Raw genomic sequence first — 21810 nt, forward strand, 5'->3', positions numbered from 1 at the left:
GTCTGTGTGAGCAGGGAGGCTTGCGGTACTGACCCGGCTGGGGGGCGCCCCCCCATCCATGGCCAACTGTCTGGCCTCTGGCCCCTGCTGAGGCCCAACGTAGTCCCGGCCTTTGCCTCCCCGTCTTCCCTCTGCCCTGTCCTGCCCCTGGCGAGTCCCACCCAGGCCCGAGCCCCAAAGCTTCTCCACCCCCTGCTGCAGAGCAGGGCGTGGGGTCCCGGAGTGGGCGCCTGCTCAGCCCAGTGCTGCCCGGGGCGGCGGGGGTCCAGGTCACTCTCAAGCTGGAAGAGTCGGTGCCCTCAGGCCAGGTCCCAGGTTAGGGCCAAGGAGGGCCGGCTGTCCGGGAAAGGTCACCGCTGCCTACTCTGGGCTGGGCAAAGGAAGCCACTTCTGAGGCCAGGGCCTGGGGACCAGCTCTGAGCTGCCCATGGCCACCAGCGCCCCCTGGCTGCCTGCCTGCTGGGCCTCTCCCTCACCCTCTGCCCTGCCAGCAGGGCTCCCGCTCCCCATGCCCTCCCCCTCACCGCAGCCCCCCAGCCTCCACAGCACCTCCCCCCCAACCCACCCCACCTCCACCCCCCTGTCCCAGCCTGAGCCTGCGGGCCCAGCGCATCTTGCATTGCAAGTTCTGCTGCACAGGTGTGGGGCTGTCACCTGGCTAGCCCCCCGAGAAGCTGCAGACCTGGTTCTTTCCCATCAGGGGCCGTGGCCCAGAGCCCAGGGAGGGTGGACATGAGACCCGCCAACGGGGAGGGTCCTCCTGGGGTGCCCCCACCCCAGTTCAGGTGGGAGGACCATCCGGCCCTTAGCCAGGATCTCGGGGTCAGACTCCGGATCGTCAGTCCACACCCGGGGGAGCAGGCGCCCAGGTGGCCGCACCTGCAAGGCCACTCGAGAGTCAAGGGGCAAAGGGCAGCAGCCGCTCCTCAGGGAGCTGGACGGACAGATGGAAAGACGGGAGACCCGAGCCACAGGCCCCGAGGACGTGGCCTCGCAAAGAAGACGGGGGCCGTGGGGAACCCCAGAGGCCACAGGAGGGTCTGTCCCAGAAGGCAAGGCCGGCTGATCACGGAAGGCGCGTCTGCCCTGCTCACTCTGCAGTACAGGAGGAAAGCCACCCGACCCTCTCCCGGGACGCAGTGTCCCGTGTAACTGCGATAACTTGTGAGGACTAATTCTAGTTACAACTGAAGATACAACCCAGCAAACTAGGAAGAGAAGGAACGTCCTCATGCAGATTAAAGGTGTCTATAAAAACCCTCAGCAGACAGAGGCCTCTGATGAAAACGCCCCCTGAAACGGAAACACTAGGAGAAGCCCGCTGTCCGCTTGGCACGGTGTGGGGCAAAGCCAGTGCAGGCAGACAGAAGGGAAGTGTACGGTCAGGAACTCAGAGGGAGATCAAACGTCGGCGCTCGGATAGATGCACGCTGCTCCCTTCAGACGATGGAATGTCTGAAGCAGGAAGGGATGAGCTATCAAGCTGTGAGAGGACACGGAGGAAACCTGCATACAAGCTACTGAGAGAAGCCTCTGTACACAGGATGATCCTAACTCTATGACGTGCTCCACCTGATGGGGGGACTGTGTGTGACGGGGAGGACTGTGTGTGACGGGACTGTGTGTGACGGGGGGACTGTGTGTGACGGGGAGGACTGTGTGTGACGGGGGGACTGTGTGTGACGGGACTGTGTGTGACGGGGGGACTGTGTGTGATGGGGGGACTGTGTGTGACGGGGGGACTGTGTGTGACGGGGAGGACTGTGTGTGACGGGACTGTGTGTGACGGGGGGACTGTGTGTGACGGGGGGACTGTGTGTGACGGGGAGGACTGTGTGTGACGGGGGACTGTGTGTGACGGGACTGTGTGTGACGGGGGGACTGTGTGTGACGGGGGGACTGTGTGTGACGGGGAGGACTGTGAGTGACGGGGGACTGTGTGTGACAGGACTGTGTGTGAAGGGGGGACTGTGTGTGACGGGGGGACTGTGTGTGACGGGGAGGACTGTGTGTGACGGGGGACTGTGTGTGACGGGGGGACTGTGTGTGATGGGGGGGACTGTGTGTGACGGGACTGTGTGTGACGGGGGGACTGTGTGTGACGGGACTGTGTGTGACGGGGAGGACTGTGTGTGACGGGACTGTGTGTGAGGGGGGGACTGTGTGTGACGGGGGGACTGTGTGTGACGGGACTGTTTGTGACGGGGGACTGTGTGTGACGGGGGGACTGTGTGTGACGGGACTGTGTGTGACGGGGGACTGTGTGTGACGGGACTGTGTGTGACGGGGAGGACTGTGTGTGACGGGACTGTGTGTGACGGGGGACTGTGTGTGACGGGACTGTGTGTGACGGGGGGACTGTCTGTGACGGGGGACTGTGTGTGACGGGGCTGTGTGTGACGGGGGGACTGTGTGTGACGGGGGGACTGTGTGTGACGGGGGACTGTGTGTGACGGGGAGGACTGTGTGTGACGGGACTGTGTGTGACGGGGGACTGTGTGTGACGGGGGGACTGTGTGTGACGGGGGGACTGTGTGTGATGGGGGGACTGTGTGTGACGGGACTGTGTGTGACGGGGGACTGTGTGTGACGGGGGGACTGTGTGTGACAGGGGGACTGTGTGTGACGGGGACTGTGTGTGATGGGGGGACTGTGTGTGACGGGACTGTGTGTGACGGGGGACTGTGTGTGACGGGGGACTGTGTGTGATGGGGGGACTGTGTGTGACGGGACTGTGTGTGATGGGGAGGACTGTGTGTTATGGGGGACTGTGTGTGATGGGGGTGGATAGTGTCTGATGAGGGGACTGTGTGTGATGGGGGGACTGTCTGATGGGGGGACTGTGTCTGATGGGGGGACTGTGTGTGATGAGGGGACTGTCTGATGGGGGGACTGTGTGTGATGGGGGGACTGTGTGTGATGGGGGGACTGTCTGATGGGGGGACTGTGTGTGATGGGGGGACTGTGTGTGATGGGGGGACTGTCTGATGGGGGGACTGTGTGTGATGGGGGGACTGTGTGTGATGGGGAGGACTGTGTCTGATGGCGGGACTGTGTGTGACGAGGGGACTGTGTGTGATGGGGAGGACTGTGTGTGATGGGGGTACTGTGTGTAATGGGGGGACTGTGTGTGACGGGGAGGACTGTGTGTGACGGGGGGACTGTGTGTGACGGGGGGGACTGTGTGTGACGGGGAGGACTGTGTGTGACGGGACTGTGTGTGATGGGGAGGACTGTGTGTGACGGGGGACTGTGTGTGACAGGACTGTGTGTGACGGGGGACTGTGTGTGACGGGGAGGACTGTGTGTGACGGGGGACTGTGTGTGATGGGGGTGGATAGTGTCTGATGAGGGGACTGTGTGTGATGGGGGACTGTGTGTGATGGGGGGGACTGTCTGATGGGGGGACTGTGTCTGATGGGGGGACTGTGTGTGATGAGGGGACTGTGTGTGATGGGGGGACTGTGTGTGATGGGGGGACTGTGTCTGATGGGGGGACTATGTGTGATGTGGGGACTGTGTGTGATGGGGAGGGCTGTGTCTGATGGCGGGACTGTGTGTGACGGGGGGACTGTGTGTGATGGGGGGACTGTGTGTGATGGGGGAGGACTGTGTCTGATGGGGGTACTGTGTGTAATGGGGGGACTGTGTGTGACAGGGGGACTGTTTTTGATGGGGAGGACTGTGTGTGACGGGGAGGACTGTGTGTGACGGGACTGTGTGTGATGGGGAGGACTGTGTGTGACGGGGGACTGTGTGTGACGGGACTGTGTGTGACGGGGGACTGTGTGTGACGGGGAGGACTGTGTGTGACGGGGGACTGTGTGTGACGGGGGGACTGTGTGTGACGGGACTGTGTGTGACGGGGGACTGTGTGTGACGGGGGGACTGTGTGTGACGGGGGGGACTGTGTGTGACGGGGAGGACTGTGTGTGATGGGACTGTGTGTGACGGGGGACTGTGTGTGACGGGGACTGTGTGTGACGGGGGACTGTGTGTGAAGGGGGGGACTGTGTGTGACGGGGGGACTGTGTGTGACGGGGGGACTGTGTGTGACGGGGGACTGTGTGTGACGGGGAGGACTGTGTGTGACGGGACTGTGTGTGACGGGGGACTGTGTGTGACGGGGGGATGTGTGTGACGGGGGGACTGTGTGTGATGGGGGGGACTGTGTGTGACGGGACTGTGTGTGACGGGGGACTGTGTGTGACGGGGGACTGTGTGTGATGAGGGGACTGTGTGTGACGGGGGACTGTGTGTGACGGGGGACTGTGTGTGATGGGGAGGACTGTGTGTGACGGGGGACTGTGTGTGATGGGGAGGACTGTGTGTTACGGGGGACTGTGTGTGATGGGGGTGGATAGTGTCTGATGAGGGGACTGTGTGTGATGGGGAACTGTGTGTGATGGGGGGACTGTCTGATGGGGGGACTGTGTCTGATGGGGGGACTGTGTGTGATGGGGGGACTGTCTGATGGGGGGACTGTGTCTGATGGGGGGACTGTGTGTGATGGGGGGACTGTCTGATGGGGGGGACTGTGTCTGATGGGGGGACTATGTGTGATGTGGGGACTGTGTGTGATGGGGAGGGCTGTGTGTGACGGGGGGACTGTGTGTGACGGGGGGACTGTGTGTGTTGGGGGGACTGTGTGTGATGGGGGGACTGTGTGTGATGGGGAGGACTGTGTCTGATGGGGGTACTGTGTGTAATGGGGGGACTGTGTGTGACGGGGGACTGTTTTTGATGGGGAGGACTGTGTGTGATGGGGAGGACTGTGTGTGACGGGACTGTGTGTGATGGGGAGGACTGTGTGTGATGGGGAGGACTGTGTGTGACGGGACTGTGTGTGACGGGACTGTGTGTGACGGGGGGACTGTGTGTGACGGGGAGGACTGTGTGTGACGGGGGGACTGTGTGTGACGGGGGGACTGTGTGTGACGGGGGGACTGTGTGTGATGGGGAGGACTGTGTCTGATGGGGGTACTGTGTGTAATGGGGGGACTGTGTGTGACAGGGGGACTGTTTTTGATGGGGAGGACTGTGTGTGACGGGGAGGACTGTGTGTGACGGGACTGTGTGTGATGGGGAGGACTGTGTGTGACGGGGGGACTGTGTGTGACGGGACTGTGTGTGACGGGGGACTGTGTGTGACGGGGAGGACTGTGTGTGACGGGGGACTGTGTGTGACGGGGGGACTGTGTGTGACGGGACTGTGTGTGACGGGGGACTGGTGTGACGGGGGGACTGTGTGTGACGGGGGGACTGTGTGTGACGGGGAGGACTGTGTGTGATGGGACTGTGTGTGACGGGGGACTGTGTGTGACGGGACTGTGTGTGACGGGGGACTGTGTGTGACGGGGGGACTGTGTGTGACGGGGGGACTGTGTGTGACGGGGGGACTGTGTGTGACGGGGGACTGTGTGTGACGGGGAGGACTGTGTGTGACGGGACTGTGTGTGTGACGGGGGACTGTGTGTGACGGGGGGATGTGTGTGACGGGGGGACTGTGTGTGATGGGGGGACTGTGTGTGACGGGACTGTGTGTGACGGGGGACTGTGTGTGACGGGGGACTGTGTGTGATGAGGGGACTGTGTGTGACGGGGGACTGTGTGTGACGGGGGACTGTGTGTGATGGGGAGGACTGTGTGTGACGGGGGACTGTGTGTGATGGGAGAGGACTGTGTGTTACGGGGGACTGTGTGTGATGGGGGTGGATAGTGTCTGATGAGGGGACTGTGTGTGATGGGGAACTGTGTGTGATGGGGGGGACTGTCTGATGGGGGGACTGTGTCTGATGGGGGGACTGTGTGTGATGGGGGGACTGTCTGATGGGGGGACTGTGTCTGATGGGGGGACTGTGTGTGATGGGGGGACTGTCTGATGGGGGGACTGTGTCTGATGGGGGGACTATGTGTGATGTGGGGACTGTGTGTGATGGGGAGGACTGTGTGTGACGGGGGGACTGTGTGTGACGGGGGGGACTGTGTGTGATGGGGGACTGTGTGTGATGGGGGGACTGTGTGTGATGGGGAGGACTGTGTGTGACGGGGGACTGTGTGTGATGGGGGGACTGTGTGTGACGGGGGACTGTTTTTGATGGGGAGGACTGTGTGTGATGGGGAGGACTGTGTGTGACGGGACTGTGTGTGATGGGGAGGACTGTGTGTGATGGGGAGGACTGTGTGTGACGGGACTGTGTGTGACGGGACTGTGTGTGACGGGGGACTGTGTGTGACGGGGAGGACTGTGTGTGACGGGGGGACTGTGTGTGACGGGGGACTGTGTGTGACGGGGGGACTGTGTGTGACGGGGGACTGTGTGTGACGGGGAGGACTGTGTGTGATGGGACTGTGTGTGACGGGGGGACTGTGTGTGACGGGGGGGACTGTGTGTGACGGGGGGGACTGTGTGTGACGGGGGACTGTGTGTGACGGGGAGGACTGTGTGTGACGGGGGACTGTGTGTGACGGGGGGACTGTGTGTGACGGGGGGACTGTGTGTGACGGGGGACTGTGTGTGACGGGACTGTGTGTGACGGGGGACTGTGTGTGACGGGGAGGACTGTGTGTGACGGGACTGTGTGTGACGGGGGGACTGTGTGTGACGGGGGTACTGTGTGTGACGGGGGTACTGTGTGTGACGGGGGGACTGTGTGTGACGGGGGGACTGTGTGTGACGGGACTGTGTGTGACGGGGGACTGTGTGTGAAGGGGGGACTGTGTGTGATGGGGGGACTGTGTGTGATGGGACTGTGTGTGACGGGGGACTGTGTGTGATGGGGGGACTGTGTGTGACGGGACTGTGTGTGACGGGGGACTGTGTGTGACAGGGGACTGTGTGTGATGGGGGGACTGTGTGTGACGGGGGACTGTGTGTGACGGGGGACTGTGTGTGATGGGGAGGACTGTGTGTGATGGGGGGACTGTGTGTGACGGGGGACTGTGTGTGATGGGGAGGACTGTGTGTTATGGGGGACTGTGTGTGGTGGGGGTGGATAGTGTCTGATGAGGGGACTGTGTGTGATGGGGGACTGTGTGTGATGGGGGGACTGTCTGATGGGGGGACTGTGTCTGATGGGGGGGACTGTCTGATGGGGGGACTGTGTCTGATGGGGGGACTGTGTGTGATGGGGGGACTGTCTGATGGGGGGACTGTGTCTGATGGGGGGACTATGTGTGATGTGGGGACTGTGTGTGATGGGGAGGACTGTGTCTGATGGCGGGACTCTGTGTGACGGGGGGACTGTGTGTGATGGGGGGACTGTGTGTGATGGGGAGGACTGTGTCTGATGGGGGTACTGTGTGTAATGGGGGGACTGTGTGTGACAGGGGGACTGTTTTTGATGGGGAGGACTGTGTGTGACGGGGTACTGTGTGTGACGGGGTACTGTGTGTGATGAGGGGACTGTCTGATGGGGGGACTGCTTTTGATGGGGAGGACTGTGTGTGACGGGGTACTGTGTGTGATGGGGTACTGTGTGATGAGGGGACTGTCTGATGGGGGGACTGTTTCTGATGGGGGGACTGTGTCTGACGGGGGGACTGTGTCTGATGGGAGACTGTGTCTTACCCTCTTTTCCAGTAGGGTGGGCTTTAAGGCCCAAAGACTTCACATAATGGGGGCCTCTGGGAAAAGCGTGGTGTTCGTGTTGAGGACACTTGAGCAGCAGGGCAGCCCTTTTTTTAGGTTTAGTGTTTAGGCACCTGCTGTCGCCCCCTTGGAGAGTCTGTTGGAGCAGGACGTATACTCAGAGGACCCTAAGGAGATGCCCAGGGCCCTGGGTGTGTGGGCACAGAGGCTGGACCAGAGCTCCGTCCACACCACCTGCCGAAGGCGCTGCACTTTTGCTCACATGTTGGGGGCTCCCCCTCCCATAGTGTGCCCACTCAGGGACCCAGCCCAGCGTGGAGACAGCCCCTCAGGATGCTCAGGGTAGCAGGAAGGGGACCACTCTCCAACTGGACACAGGGTCTTGGCCTGGGAGGAGCCCCTGCTTTTCCAGCCTCGGTCTCCTCTCCGTGTCACCATCTGTCTTTCTGGGGGGGACTTCATATCAGACTTCACGTGGCCCTGCGTCTGCCCCAACCACATCACCAAACACAGCAGACGCGCAGAAAGCAAGACCCGTTGAGCCCGCAGACGCTGCCCCAGAGGAGTTCGGGGTTTCTGGAGGAGAATCCAGAGCCGAGAGCCTGGGCTCTCTTGGGGCTGGGGGCCACGTGGGGGCCAGTGTGGGTGCTCCTGCTTTTCAGACACCTGTCAGTCCCCCTGGTCCCGCCTTCTCAGCCGGACGGATGAGATGCCTTGTGTCCATATTTGGTGTGGGACACAGTGAAGGCTCCAGAGAAATCCACCTGCCCCTGCGCACCCAGCTCCACCCACATGTGGGCTCTGTCCTCCTCCCAGAAGTTTCTGTCCAGTCACGGCTGACCTTCAGTGTTAGTCATCAGGCAAGCGGCCAGCAGGCAGGCCTCCATGGGACCACGGGCTCACGTTTCCCAGGCAATGGGAAGTGCGCCCACGGCCCCCGGGGCAGGAGGCCATGGCGGCAGCCAGCGGCCTGCCCCCGCCCACACCCGAGGCCACTCTCCGTGCCCCAGGCCTGCGCCGCCCCAATGCCTCCCACCCGGTGTCCCTGCCCCGTGCACGGACCCCACACACCCACCCCCTGGCCCACCCTGCACTGCCCAGCTGGACCTGGGGCCGTGAGGGGCACACGCTGACCCGTGGGACTCACCACCAGCGGGGTCACCGGCGGGGTCAGTGGCAGCAGGCTTTTCTTCTGGGTCTCCAGGGTCCATTCTCAGGGAAGATGCAGGAGCTGCTGGAGACCAGTGGAGACAGTCAGGCTGCAGGCTCCACACACAAGGGAGAGAGCCTGAAGGGCAGCCACGCAGGGCCCACTTCTGTGGTTGGGAGGCAGGGTCTCGGGCGGCCGCAGCTTCCCTACTGGAGTCTGCCCCACGGGCGCAGCCAGCTCTAGGTCATCCAGGCTGACAGCAAAGCACTGCGGTTCCCAGGCTGCCAACAGGCTCCTGACAACGTGCATTTTGCTTTTCCACATTCAGGGAAACGCCCGTTTGTCCTCACTTGCGGTGTGGTCTGCATCACGAGACTGCCGCAGCGCCTCTGTGTAGACCCAGGTCCTGACACAGGCCTGGATCAAGGGGTCCCCCACCCGCCCCCGTGCCGTCTGCTCCCCAGCCCACTCTGCCGCCCCGCAGGCCACCAGTCCCACAAGCTTTGCACGTTTACTGGCAAACTTCTCTCTAACAGGCTGATACAGCTGTTTGCTGACTCTCCAGTCCTACACTGACTGACCAAGCTCAAGGTGAGAACCCACCCCCACCCCACGAGCCTGGAAACAGCTGTCTGAGGGTTTCCACCGTGTCTTCATGGGAGCCACAGGCAGAGCCCGGCTGAGCTGGCGTGAACTCCAGGTGCTTCTCTGCCTTGTCCATTTGCTCCAGACTTGTGCCAGGCCGGAGCAACTCCCGCTGCAAACAGTGTCCACTGGACACATTTTAGGCCAGCTTCTGGACGAGAGGCCACGTACAAATGTGCTTTCTGCCATCGAGCAACGCCCAGGGTTGGGGAGGGATGGGCCAGCTCCCAGCTAGTGGCAGTAGCCCAGCTAAGACCACTGACCTGGAGCTGGCGAGCAGAGCCTCCCACTGAGTAGAGGAGTCTGCAGCCCAGGCACCAGCTGGAGGGGCTGTTGGGGCCAGAAGTGCAGGTGAGAATGCAGGACCCCCAGAGCTCCCAAAGGCAGCTGTCCCTGGGCTGAGAGTTCATCAGAGACACGAGTGGTCAAGCGGTGTCACTCACTCAGGGATCCATCCCAGTGACCACAGCGAGTGAGACCCACTGTAGACCTGTGCTGCCAACCCAACCATGTAACCAGGCCGCTAAGCCCCAGCAAGTCCATGGGACACTTTGTAGGTTGAACCTCTCCAAGATAAAGATCTACCCGAACAAAGGTCCGTCTAGTCAAAGCTATGGTTTTTCCAGTAGTCATGCACAGATGTGAGTTGGACCATAAAGAAAGCTGAGCACCGAAGAATTGATGCTTTTGAACTGTGGCTTTGGAGAAGACTCTTGAGAGTCTCTTCGACTGCAAGGAGATTCTACCAGTCCATCCTAAAGGAGATCAGTCCTGACTATTCATTGGAAGGACTGATGCTGAAGCTGAAACTCCAATACTTTGGCCACCTGATGCAAAGAAGTGACTCACTGGAAAAGACCCTGATGCTGGGAAAGATTGAAGGCAGGAGGAGAAAGGGACGACAGAGGATGAGATGGTTGGATGGCATCACTGACTCGATGGACAAGAGTTTGAGCAAGGTGCAGGAGTTGGTGATGGACAGGGAGCCCTGGTGTGCTGCAGTCCATGGGGTCACAGAGTCAGACACGGCTGAGTGACTGAACTGAACTGACTGAATGCAATGCCAAGTTATGCCCCCTCACCAGCTCAAGGTAATCAGAAATTGCCTGCTCACTGGAACAACACTCAGCATTCTTCAGATGAAGGTAACAGAGTAGAGTCCCTGCAGCATATCATTCACGATGTTCAGTAGGTAACATAAAAATCACAAAGGAAAGTGCGACCTGTAGGTAAGGGGGAAGAATACAGAAAAGCACTTGACAGAAAGCAAGCTGAAGGCGGCTCAGAGGTTGGATTTAGCAAAGACTGTAACACAACTATCATAAGTGTGTTCAAAGGACGAATGAAAATCACGCCCAAAAAGTTACAGGATAATACAATCTTCATGAAACAGAGAGGCAGAAATGGAAATCACATGAGCCTACATAGAAGAACGGGAGCCCCTGACGGTTCAGCAGTAAAGAATCCACCTGCCAATGCAGGAGATGTGAGTTCCATCCCTGGATCAGGAAGATCCCTAGAAAAGAAAATGGCAACCCACTCCAGCATTCTTGCCTGGGAAATCCCATGGACAGAGGAGTGGAGTGGGCTACGGTCCACGGGGCTGCAAGCGAGCTGGACTGAACCACGACAACAATAAAGAACTAGATGGCAGTTCTCCAATAAAACGCATACAAGTACGACTGAAACGGAAAATCCACTGACTGGGCTTGACAGTAGACTGGAGATGGCAGATTAAAGAGTCAGTGAATTTGAAGACAGATCAATGGAAATTAGGGCCTCCCTGGTGGCTCAGACGGTAAAGAATCCACCTGCAATGCAGGAGACCTGGGTTTGATCCCTGGTCAGGAAGATCCCCTGCAGAAGGGAATGGCAACCCACTCCAGTATTCTTTCCTGGAGATTCCCGTGGACAGAGGAGCCTGGTGGGCTACCGTTTATGGGGTTGCAAAGAGTCAGACACGACTTAACAACTAAGCACGCAGTCGAAATTATCCTATCTAAAGAGGGCGGAAGAGTAAAGAAAAAAAAAGCGACACCACTTCTTCCCTGTTGGATTCCTTGCAAAGCCATCACGAACGGGACTGAGTACCACAACCCTCCCCAGGAAGTTCAGACAAGCTGGAGGAGGGCTGCCTGCTCCCAGGGGCAGCCCCTCCCGAGCCTCTGCCGCCCATCTTGGTCTGCACGGCTGCTCTCCAGCCCGGCGGCGCAGGACAAGCCCGGCGCCTCCTGCCCCGCTTCTGCCCAGTGCGTCCTGCATCCCTGACCTCGAAGCCTCCATCTTCTGTCTCCTCCTGACTCCAGAGGAGCACGTTCTCCACAAGCTTCCTGAGAATAACTGCAGGGGGATGTGCCACTGCTCTCGGCTGTCTGCAAGCGTCTTCACAGGCCCCCGGCCTGGCTAGAAGCCTGGCTGGGCCTGGCTGTGGGTGAGGAGCCATCCCCAGGGGTGATGGTGATGGTCCTTCCCGTGGTGCTGCGAGCTCTGAACCACCTGCCTCCTGACTGCAGCTGGGACTCTGCTCCCCTCCTGGGGGACCTCCCCTGCCAGCCTGCAGGTGCCAGAAGGAGGGACGGACGGGGCGAGGTCTGCTAGGCACCCCTGGATTCTCTGCTCTTGGCGTTACTCTGACTCAGACGCTGGGCTTCCTGGAAGAACCTCTAATTTTCTTATGTCTCCTCTTCTCTGCCTTTGGGGGAGATTTCTTGACTTTTATTTTGCCACTCTTTCGTTAATTACTCATTCCTACTACCAGAATTTTAATAACATCCACGAGTTCCGTCTCCCTTCACCCCCAAGGAGCCGGTGGCTTCCGCGCGCTTTGTTGGTCGGTATGGACACCTCCCTCCCTTCACAGCCCCTTTCCTCAGGTCTGAGGGCTGCGGCCTACCCTGCAGGCCCTGGACGGCTGCTGGGCCAGGGGGAAGGCACTCCTGGGAAGAGCCTCCCTGGGGGCACCGGTGCCTGGAGGAGTGGTCTGTCGGGAAGGAACCCTCCCTCCCCACCTGGGGTCTTGGGTGCCCAGCCCACGCAGATGTCCCCGAGACCCTGTCTCCAGCCCCGGCGTCCCGGGCTCTGCAGCGGCTGGGCCAGCCCTCGCTCATGACAGGCCTCTCCCCCTGTCCTCAGCGTTTGCTTTCCTCCTGTCTACGGTCACCTGAATGGACCTGGACTGAGGCAGGCAATCCGGCCTGTCTGCCCAGGAACCACTGGGAAAAACCCAGCTGCCCGCCCCTGCCTACCCCTTGCTGGGACCTAATCCCAGATGCGTTCTGCCCATCTCCCACCCCAAGTCTGGCCCAACCCTGGGAAGACTGCCACTCCCGGCAGCTGGGGTCTCTGATACAGCACCCTCTCTCTGGGGGGCTGGTTCTCCCAGCTGCCACACCCCCAGGGCACCCATGGAGTGGGTGCAGGCAGGTGTTTGCACCAGGAGGGGGAGGGCAGTGCTGCGTGGCCGGGCAAGGCCAGAGCCAGGCTCTGGGCCCCTCTGCAGGCAGTGCCGCCCGGGGTCCTGCCCACACTGGGGCCCGGCCAGGGCGCAACGGGACGAGCGCGTCCTGCACGTGGGGAAGTGCCGCTCATACCCCTCGCCCTCCTGTCTGGCGTGTCCACTGTCTGTCCGTCCCCTGGGGCCCCGGGGCAGTGCTAGGCACAAAGGCTGGTCTAGCTCCATGGCCCGCTGTGCCTCTGTGACCGCACTGTGACCCCACCAACTCTGCGACCTGTCTGGCCTGGGGTGGGGGGTGAGCCTGGGGCCAGCCAGAGGGTCCCGAACAGGAGGGGCTGGAGACGGTGCAGGGTCCCTCTCTGGGACCCCAGCCTGGCTCCTCCTCACGTCACCCCCATCGGCCAGGCCCCACTCAGGCCCCTGGGCTGAGTGCGCATCTGGCCAGGCAGGCTCCATGTGGTCAACACTGTCGCTGGCTGTTCCTGGAGCCCCTGACCCTGCACAGCACACGGCCACGGCCACCCACCGACCCAGCCAATGAGCCCTGAGGCAGCGAGCTCCTGGTGGGGCTGGGGTTGGGACCCGTGCGTGGCTGAGAGCAATCAGCTGCTTTTAGGAAAACTCCAAACAGGCCTCCTCTCCTGGCCTCCAGTCCGCTGCAGGCAGGGCCCATGGGTGCCGTGGGGGCTCCTGAGAGGGTCTCCAGCCCATAGCCCCCTCCGTCCCAGCACAGTCCAGCCCCCAGGCCACTCCACCCTTGTGTGACCCCAGGGACATTTCCTCTGTGAAAAGATGGAGGCTTTATTTTAGTAGTAAAGACCACCAGCATGAAAAAATCTGATAGAGGGAGGAGCCTGGCAAGCTACAGTCCAAAGGGTTACAGTCGGACACAAGTGAACACGCACACGGAGGGAACACGTGTAAAGACGTGCAGCAGGAAGGCCCATCTGCCCACCCCCGCCCTCCAGGGGAACCCGGGCCCAGAAGGGCCCCACGCCTCATGCTCTTTCCACGTGAGCCAGTCAGGGTTTGTCCAAGCACAAGGCCTCGATGGCCTTCTTTCCACTGCAGGCATCCACTTTGCTGGTCAGATATGCAGATGATACCACTGTAACGGCAGAAGGTGAAGAGGAACTAAAGAGCCTTGATGAAGGTGAAAGAGGAGAGTGAAAAACCTGCTTAAAACTCAACACTCAAAAAACTAAAATTATGGCATCCGGTTCCATCACTTCTTGGCAAATAGGTGGGGAAAAAATGAAAACAGTGGGAGACTTTATTTTCTTGGGCTCTAAAATCACTGCAGATGGTGGCTGAAGCCATGGAATTAAAAGACACTTGCTCCTTGGAAGAAAAGCTATGACCAACCTAGACAGCGTATTAAAAAGCAGAGACTTTACTTTGCCGACAAAGGTCCATATAGTCAAAGCTATGGTTTTTCCAGTAGTCACGTACAGACGTGAGAGTTGGACCTAAAGAAGGCTGAGCAATGAAGAACTGAATGTTTTCAAATTGTGGTGCTAGAGAAGACCCTTGAGAGTCCCACTGGACTGCAAGGAGATCAAACCGATCAACCCTAAAGGAAATCAACCCTGAATATTCATTGGAAGCACTGATGCTGAAGCTCCAATACTTTGGCCACCTGATGCGAAGAGGCACCCATTAGACTCTGACGCTGCGAAAGACTGAGAATGGAAGGCGGCGACAGGATGAGATGGTTGGATGGCATCATCAACTCAATGGACGTGAATCTGAGCAAACCCTGGGAGATAGTGAAGGACAGGGAAGTGTGGCATGCTGCAGTCCACGGGGTCACAAAGAGTTGGACACGACTGAATGACTGAATATCAACAACCAGGAAGGGGGCAGATGACCCAACGGCTCTGCTGAGGGAGGGTGTGTTTTCCGATCTTCTCAACTAGGGCTAACCTCTACAATTCCAAGGTTTTGCTGTGGGTATATTTCCACCTCCCTCTGCGGGGCCACTTTCCCACTTTCTCTCAGGGCATGGTGCCGCCTGGCCATGTGAGGCAGGCGATGGTCTCTGCTCTCAGGCCAGCCCCAGGTCAGGCGGACAGACCCAGACCTTCCTTGGCCAGCAGAGCTCAGCTCTGGTCTGTTCCCGAGCCCCAGAATCTGAAATCAGCAACTACGTGCTTCTGAGATTGAAAACAGCTGGCAGCTACCAAGTTCAAGTTCAGCCCACTGCAGCCCTTATAAACGGACCTCATTTGAAAACGAAACAAGCTGCAGCGGCGGTGCTGGGCTTGCCGCACACACCAGGCCAACTCCCGGGGCGGGACCCCTGGCGAGCACCTCCTCCAGGTTTTGAACTTTCTCTAAATCAGTCACCAAATACAACGCATTCAGGGTTGTGATTCTGCTGAAAGGGGCTAGGCTGAGCCACATCCCTGCAGGGAGGCCGGGCATGTGACCGGACGTCCGCCTCAAAGATCCCCGCTCACCCCAAAGGCTCCTGCTTCTCAGCTCTGCCCTACACCTGGGCGGGGAACCCCTGTCAGACACCAAACCCACCGAGAAACGGACTCAAACCAGAGGAGGGGGCAGGGCGGTTCCAGAGAGAAGTCCGGCCAGACTGCTTCCTCCTGAGAGGTGGCTGGATTATCTACCTGGGAGCCACCTGAGATTATCTACCTGGGAGCCTCCTGGGAGCCAGCCCGGGCTGCTACAAATTCCAGGCGATCAGGGCCCCCCGCTGTGCCTCCATCCTCCTGCTTGGTATGCTGACCAGGCTGGCCCCCCAGGCAGACGTGTCCTGAACTCTGCCCTCAGTCAGGCCCGAGGAGACCCAGAGGAAGAAGAGGACACCAGCAGGCCCACCCTCGGGGATGCTGCCGCCTCCAGCGGAGCCCCCAGCCCCGTGTGAGGCAGGAGGGGGCTCAGAGCTGGCGCTCGTGGGCGTGTCCCTTCCTGGCCCCGCCTCCCCCCGCCCCCGCCCCGCCCTTCAACCCCTCACATCCAAAGGAGGCCAGGCTGGGGTGCGTCCTTCGGGCCTGTCGTCCCCCTCAAAGCGGCTTTGTGAACGGGTTGTGCCCCAGCCTCGAAGCCTGAGAACCCACGGGAGCCCAGAGGACGTGTCCTGGCTCGGGGGGCACAGCGAGGAGTGGAGGGCCCAAGTTTCTGATCCCGAACTGCCTTTCAAGCAGCCAGACAGCAGGGCTTTAGGGCCCCGCAGGAGTCACGCTGCTGCCCAGGTCCAGGCCTCTGTCCATCCGTCCATCCGCCGGCCCAGGAGAGCGCAGCAGGAGGCCTTCTCTCCGCACCGTGGGGAGTGACGGGGGTCAGCGCCGCACTCTGGTTGGGAGGCCAAGTCCCGCTCCCGTCGCTACTTCTCTGTTGTTTCCCACAAACACGGGGCGCTGGCTGCGTGTCCCCGCAGGCATTCCCTGCGCCTCCACAGCGGCCAGGGGGCACGCGGGCGTGGCAAGGGGCCTGCCGGGCCCAGGCTCCGGCTCCCCCGGAGGACCCGAGCAGGAGCTCGGCGGGGCGGGGCTCAGCGCGGGATCCGGGCGGCCCGCGGCCCCTCCTCGCCCGCAACCCGGCAGGCCGCCCAATGCAGGAAACTGCCGGCTTCTCTACGCCGGCTGCGCTCGGGAATAGGAGCGCAGGGCGCACTAGGCGTACATAAAGTGTGTCATGAAAACCAGCTTGCCTCTTTAACAGAAAATTTAAAGGCACACCTGTGGCTCAGGTAATTCTGCTGGACACACTGCTCTGGAGAAACGCCGCTGACCAGGGAGGAGGGTGGCCCGGCGGCCCGGCTGCCTCCCCACCGCGATACCGGGGCCTCCGCAGGAAGGGCGGATGCCCGGCTCCTCAGCCACTGCTCCGCGTAACGGCCGCAGGAGTCACCCTGCTGTTCCCACTGCAGGACGCGGTCACCATGCCGGAGCTGCCCCGGCCCCCCGAGACACAGGGGCGGAAGGCCGGGCCCCTGCGGATGGGGCCGCTCAGGCCTCTTCAGTGAAGCAACAAGCACTGACGGGGGCGCCCCTAAAACACAATTCAGCATGGGTGCGTTCATCTCAGTGACGCTTTTAAAACTTCATGGAGATGTAATCCACAGACTGTGGAACTGACTTCTTAAAGTGGACAACTCAGTGTCTCTAATATATTCAGGCATGGGCAACCGGCACCCCTGACCCAGAGCCACCGTTACCCGAAGATCACTGCCCCCGCCCCAGCCCTGGCAGCTCCACCTGGTCAGGACACCTCGTGAAAACAGAGCCATCCTTTCTCATCCAGCTCCGTCCACTCAGCACGGGGCTTGTCCACACCACGCGGCATCTGCTGTGGACCCAGCCGTGGCCCGTGTGGATGCCTGCCGGCCTCTCTGCAGTGTGCCAGGCCAGACGCGGCTGGCATTCGACTCTGGGGAACCTGTGGGCGCCTCCAGGGCAGCAGCCGCGGGAGACTCCCCCCACAGGTGGGTCTTCACGCAGCGTCCTCGCCAACACTGGGTGATACTGGGCAGTCTGTCTTTCTCACTCCCTCCTTCCCAGGGGCTTGATTCTTAACTTCTTGATTTGACTTCAGGATTGTTCCTTTCTTTAAAAATCAGACTCACTAACTCTAAACACAGACGGTGACTTTCAGGGACACCGCGGTGGTGGTCTCTGGCCCCCTGGATCACCGCCCTGGCCTCCCACGGCGCAGTGCTTCCCCTGCAGCACGCAGGAACCAGCCCTGGGAGTCTCGGCCACAAAGGTCTTCAGTACCCTTTCTCACTGGGTGCCAGGCAGCAGCAGGAGCAGGGGCAGAGGTCAGCGGTCAGCAGCCCCACCATCTGGGTGGAGGTTCCTGCTCCCTGCCTGTTCTGACTGAGGCTGGTCACAGCTTTTCTTCCAAGGAGCAAGCAAACCCCAGTCTCCTGCATTGCAGGCTGATTCTTTGCCACTGAGCCACCTGGGAAGCACCTTAAAAATTGCATTTTACATTGACTACTTAATGTCATGGGGACAAAGCCTCCCCATGTGGCACGAAGCTGTCACCAAAGCAGCTGCTGGGAATAAAGGGCCTTGGGCCCCGGCCCACTCGGCACTGGGGCCACCCACCGGCCCTCTGGGTCTTCTCTTTCACTCTCTGAATCTTCTAGATATTACACAATGAACACACTCCACCTCGTATTCATGAAAAAGTAATCAAACCACAAAGTTAGTTTTGAAAGTTAAACTATGATGGACTCTTAGCTCTAGAGAGGAGTTGGGCACCCACCTGGACGCCCAGGATTATGAGCTGCAAGGCGGGCCTCTCCTGTCACCGCCTCTCCACGCCGCCAGGCACACCTGCCGTCTCGAGGGGTGGCTGGTGGTCCTGCCTCGGGGTGACGCAGGCTGCAGCCAGGGCTGGGGGCTGGGACCCCAGGCCCAGACAGCGAGCACTTCTGAGCCCGACTGGTCTTCACCCACCGGCTACTCCAACCGCCCTCCCCCAGGCCTGTTCTGACAGGAGGCCCTGATTTCCGAGGAGGTTCCCATGTTTATTACTGTAACGTCAGGGTTCGGTGTATATGCCGTTTACGTGTGTGGCTCTCACCTTTCGTGAGTGTTCAAAATTTTTTTCACTTTCATTTTCCCTTAATTACTCTTAGCAAAAGGTTGTATCATTGGTCTTTCCAAAGAACTAGTTTTGGGGGACTTCCCTGGTGGCCCAGTGATTAGGACTTGGTGCTGTCACTGCCGTGGCCTGGGTTCGATCCCTGGTTGGGAAACTAAGGTCTCTCAAGCTCTACCAGTTCAGTTCAGTCACTCAGTCGTGTCTGACTCTTTGTGACTCCATGGACTGCAGCACTCCAGGCCTCCCTGTCCATCACCACTCCCGGAGCTTGCTCAAACTCACATCCATCGAGTCGGTGATGCCATCCAACCATCTCATCCTCTGTCATCCCCTTCTTCTCCTGCCTTCAATTTTTCTAGCATCAGGGTCTTTTCCAATGAGTCAGTTCTTTGCATCAGGTGGCCAAAGTATTGGAGCTTCAGCTTCAGCATCAGTCCTTCCAATGAATATTCAGGACTGATTTCATTTAGGATGGACTGGTTTGATCTCCTTGCAGCCCAACAGACTCTCAAGAGTCTTCTACATGGCAGTTCAAAAGCATCAATTCTTTGGCGTTCAGCTTTCCTTATAGTCCAACTCTCACATCCATACATGACTACTGGAAAAACCATAGCTTTGACTAGATGGACCTTTGTCAGCAAAGTAATGTCTCTGCTTTTTAATATGCTGTCTAGGTTGGTCATAGCTTTTCTTCCAAGGATCAAGCGTCTTTTAATTTCACGGCTGCAGTCACTATCTGCAGTGATTTTGCAGCCCCCCAAAATAAAGTCTGTCATTATTTCCATTGTTTCCCCATCTATTTGCCATGAATTGATGGGCCCGGATGCCATGATCTTAGTTTTCTGAATGTTGAGTTTTAAGCCAGCTTTTTCACTCTCTTCTTTCACTTTCATCAAAAGGCTCTTTAGTTCTTCTTCACTTTCTGCCATAAGGGTGGTGTCATCTGCATATCTGAGGTTATTGATATTTCTCCTGGCAATCTTGATTCCAGCTTGTGATTCATCCAGCCTGGCATTTCACATGATGTACTCTTCATAGAAGTTAAATAAGCAGGATGACAATATACCACCTGACATACTCCTTTCTCAATTTGGAACCAGTCTGCTATTCCATATCCAGTTCTAACTGTTGCTTCTTGACCTGGATACAGGTTTCTCAGGAGGCAGGTAAAGTGGTCTGGTATTCCCATCTCTTTTAAGAATTTTCCCACAGTTTGTTCTGATCTACACAGTCAAAGGCTTTAGCGTAGTCAAGGAAGCAGAAGTAGATGTTTTTCTGGAATTCTCTTGCTTTTTCTATGATCCAGCAGATGTTGGCAATTTGATCTCTGGTTCCTCTGCCTTTTTTGAATCCAGCTTGAACATCTGGAAGTTCTCCGTCCATGTACTGTTGAAGCCTAGCTTGGAGAATCTTGAGCATTACTTTGCTGGCATGTGAGATGAGTGCAATTGTGCGGTAGTTTGAACATTCTCTGGCATTGCCTTTCTTTGGGACTCAAGTTGCACAACATGGCCAAAAATTAAAAAAGAACTAGCTTCTGGTTTTACTAATTTTATACCTCCTGATTTAAGTATTTAATTAACTTTTCTCTTTTTTTTTCTTCAGATATATATATATATTTTCAGATTCTTTTCCAATATAGATTATGACAAGATATTGAATATAGTTCTCTGTGCTGTATAGTAAATAGATGCTTGGTGTTTATCTGTTTACATAGAGTTGTGTGTACCCGTCAATTCAGAACCCTAACCTATACCCCCTTTCCCCTTGGGTCGTCACAGGTCTGTCGTCTACATCTGCGTCTGTTTCTGTTTCCCTGGTATGTTCATTCATGTCACATTTTAGACTCCACACGTAAGAGACATCATGTGCTGCTGTCTTTGACCTACCTTGCTGCTGCTGCTAATTCGCTTCAGTCGTGTCCGACTCTGTGCGACCCCACAGACGGCAGCCCACCAGGCTCCCCCGTCCCTGGGACTCTCCAGGCAAGAACACTGGCGTGGGTTGCCATTTCCTTCTCCAATGCAGGAAAGTGAAAAGTGACAGTGAAGTCGCTCAGTCGTGTCCGACCCTCGGCAACCCCATGGACTACAGCCCACCAGGCTCCTCCGCCCGGGATTTTCTAGGCAAGAGTACTGGAGTGGGGGGCCATCGCCCTCTCCGTTGACCTACTTTACTTAGTGTGATAATGTCTAGGTCCATCCATGCTGCTGCAAACAGCATCATTTCATTCTAAGTTTTTCTCTATATTAATTCCTCCTGCTTCCTTCCGTTTCTTCTGTTTATTTTTGACTTTGGGAGGGGGGGGGCTGGTTTGCTCTCCACCAGAGATGAATGCTTTCTGGTTAAATGCAGGCTTCTTGGATTTGCCTTTTGTTGTAACAGCCCTGATGGTCCTCTTCCCTCTGGCTGGCCCTCCTCCTCCCTGGAGGCCCCCAGGCCGGCCCTTCCCTCTGGACTCCAGAAGCCACACCTGCCCATCTGGGGCAGCACTAGGTCGCTACTCTGTTGGCTCCACGTGACGCACGCTTCTTCTTTTCAGGCTGTTTCTGGCTCCAGGTTTGTCGCTGCCGGTTCGCGTCATGTTTCCTCCCCCTTCCTCGCACTCTGGCTTCTCCTGGAGATGGGGCACAACCTGGGGGTGGGCCCTGGCCGCAGAGCTGTCGTGGGCAGGATGCCACATGGCTGTGCAGGGGGCCTGCGAGTGGGAACTGGCTCGGGAAGCAGCAGCAGCGTGGCCTCTGCTCTGAAACTGCATGAGGGGCTCCGTCTATGAGAGCAGAGACAGGTGAGGAGCCGCCTGCAGGTCCAGGGCACCCAACGCCCAGCTCCCTGGAGACGCAGCCCTTCCCCACAGCGTCCTGCAGGACAGAACTACAAGTTCCCCTGTTTATAGTCTCCTTTCAGCTCCGAACCTCCAGGAGACAAATCTTGAGCCACTTGCGTGCATGGCTGCCCTGGTGTGCAGACTGCCCCGGCTGGGAAGCCCTGCTCGCATCTGAACGAGCCCCTCCCGGCATGTTGCCTTTCCTTCCATAAGGCTTCCTGGGGGGGCGGGACTGGCCCTCAGTACCCAGGTTCTCTGTCGGTGGTCCCTGAGCAGCGGAAGAGGCGGGTGTGCTGAGCCCCCAGGAAACGTGGTCACCCAGCGCTGGGTCAAGGGGCTCTCCACGGGCTCATGTGATGGGCACAGCCCGAGGAACCCAGGCTCCACGCAGTGACCTTGGACACCAAGTGCCTCTGTCACGTGTGAGCCTACATTTATTTTCTGAGAGAAAAATCTTATCTGGCATTTGGCTTTTTTCTTGGACGTGCCCATTGTTTAAAAAGAGGAAAAACAAAAAAAAAAACCCAACCTCTTGTATTGGGCTAAAATCAATTCCCAAATATCCAAAA

General features: G+C 58.5%; 1 protein-coding gene across 6 annotated transcripts in view; it reads right to left on the reverse strand.

Moving 5' to 3' along the window:
* Positions 1 to 21810, reverse strand: part of EXD3 (exonuclease 3'-5' domain containing 3) — a 78265-nt gene that overhangs the window by 52120 nt on the left and 4335 nt on the right. For 4 of the 6 annotated variants that reach the window (XM_025262114.3, XM_025262112.3, XM_044926581.2 and 1 more), the window contains one exon: positions 8739 to 8825. In XM_025262114.3, the coding sequence (XP_025117899.2) occupies positions 8739 to 8802 (64 nt within the window). In that variant the 5' untranslated portion in view covers positions 8803 to 8825. Of the gene's footprint in view, positions 1 to 8738; positions 8826 to 21810 lie in introns of those variants that run through there. The other 2 variants (XM_025262113.3, XM_025262111.3) reach the window with 1 other exon arrangement.

This window comes from Bubalus bubalis, chromosome 12 (assembly GCF_019923935.1).
Source record: "Bubalus bubalis isolate 160015118507 breed Murrah chromosome 12, NDDB_SH_1, whole genome shotgun sequence".
Classification (NCBI taxonomy): Eukaryota; Metazoa; Chordata; class Mammalia; order Artiodactyla; family Bovidae; genus Bubalus; species Bubalus bubalis.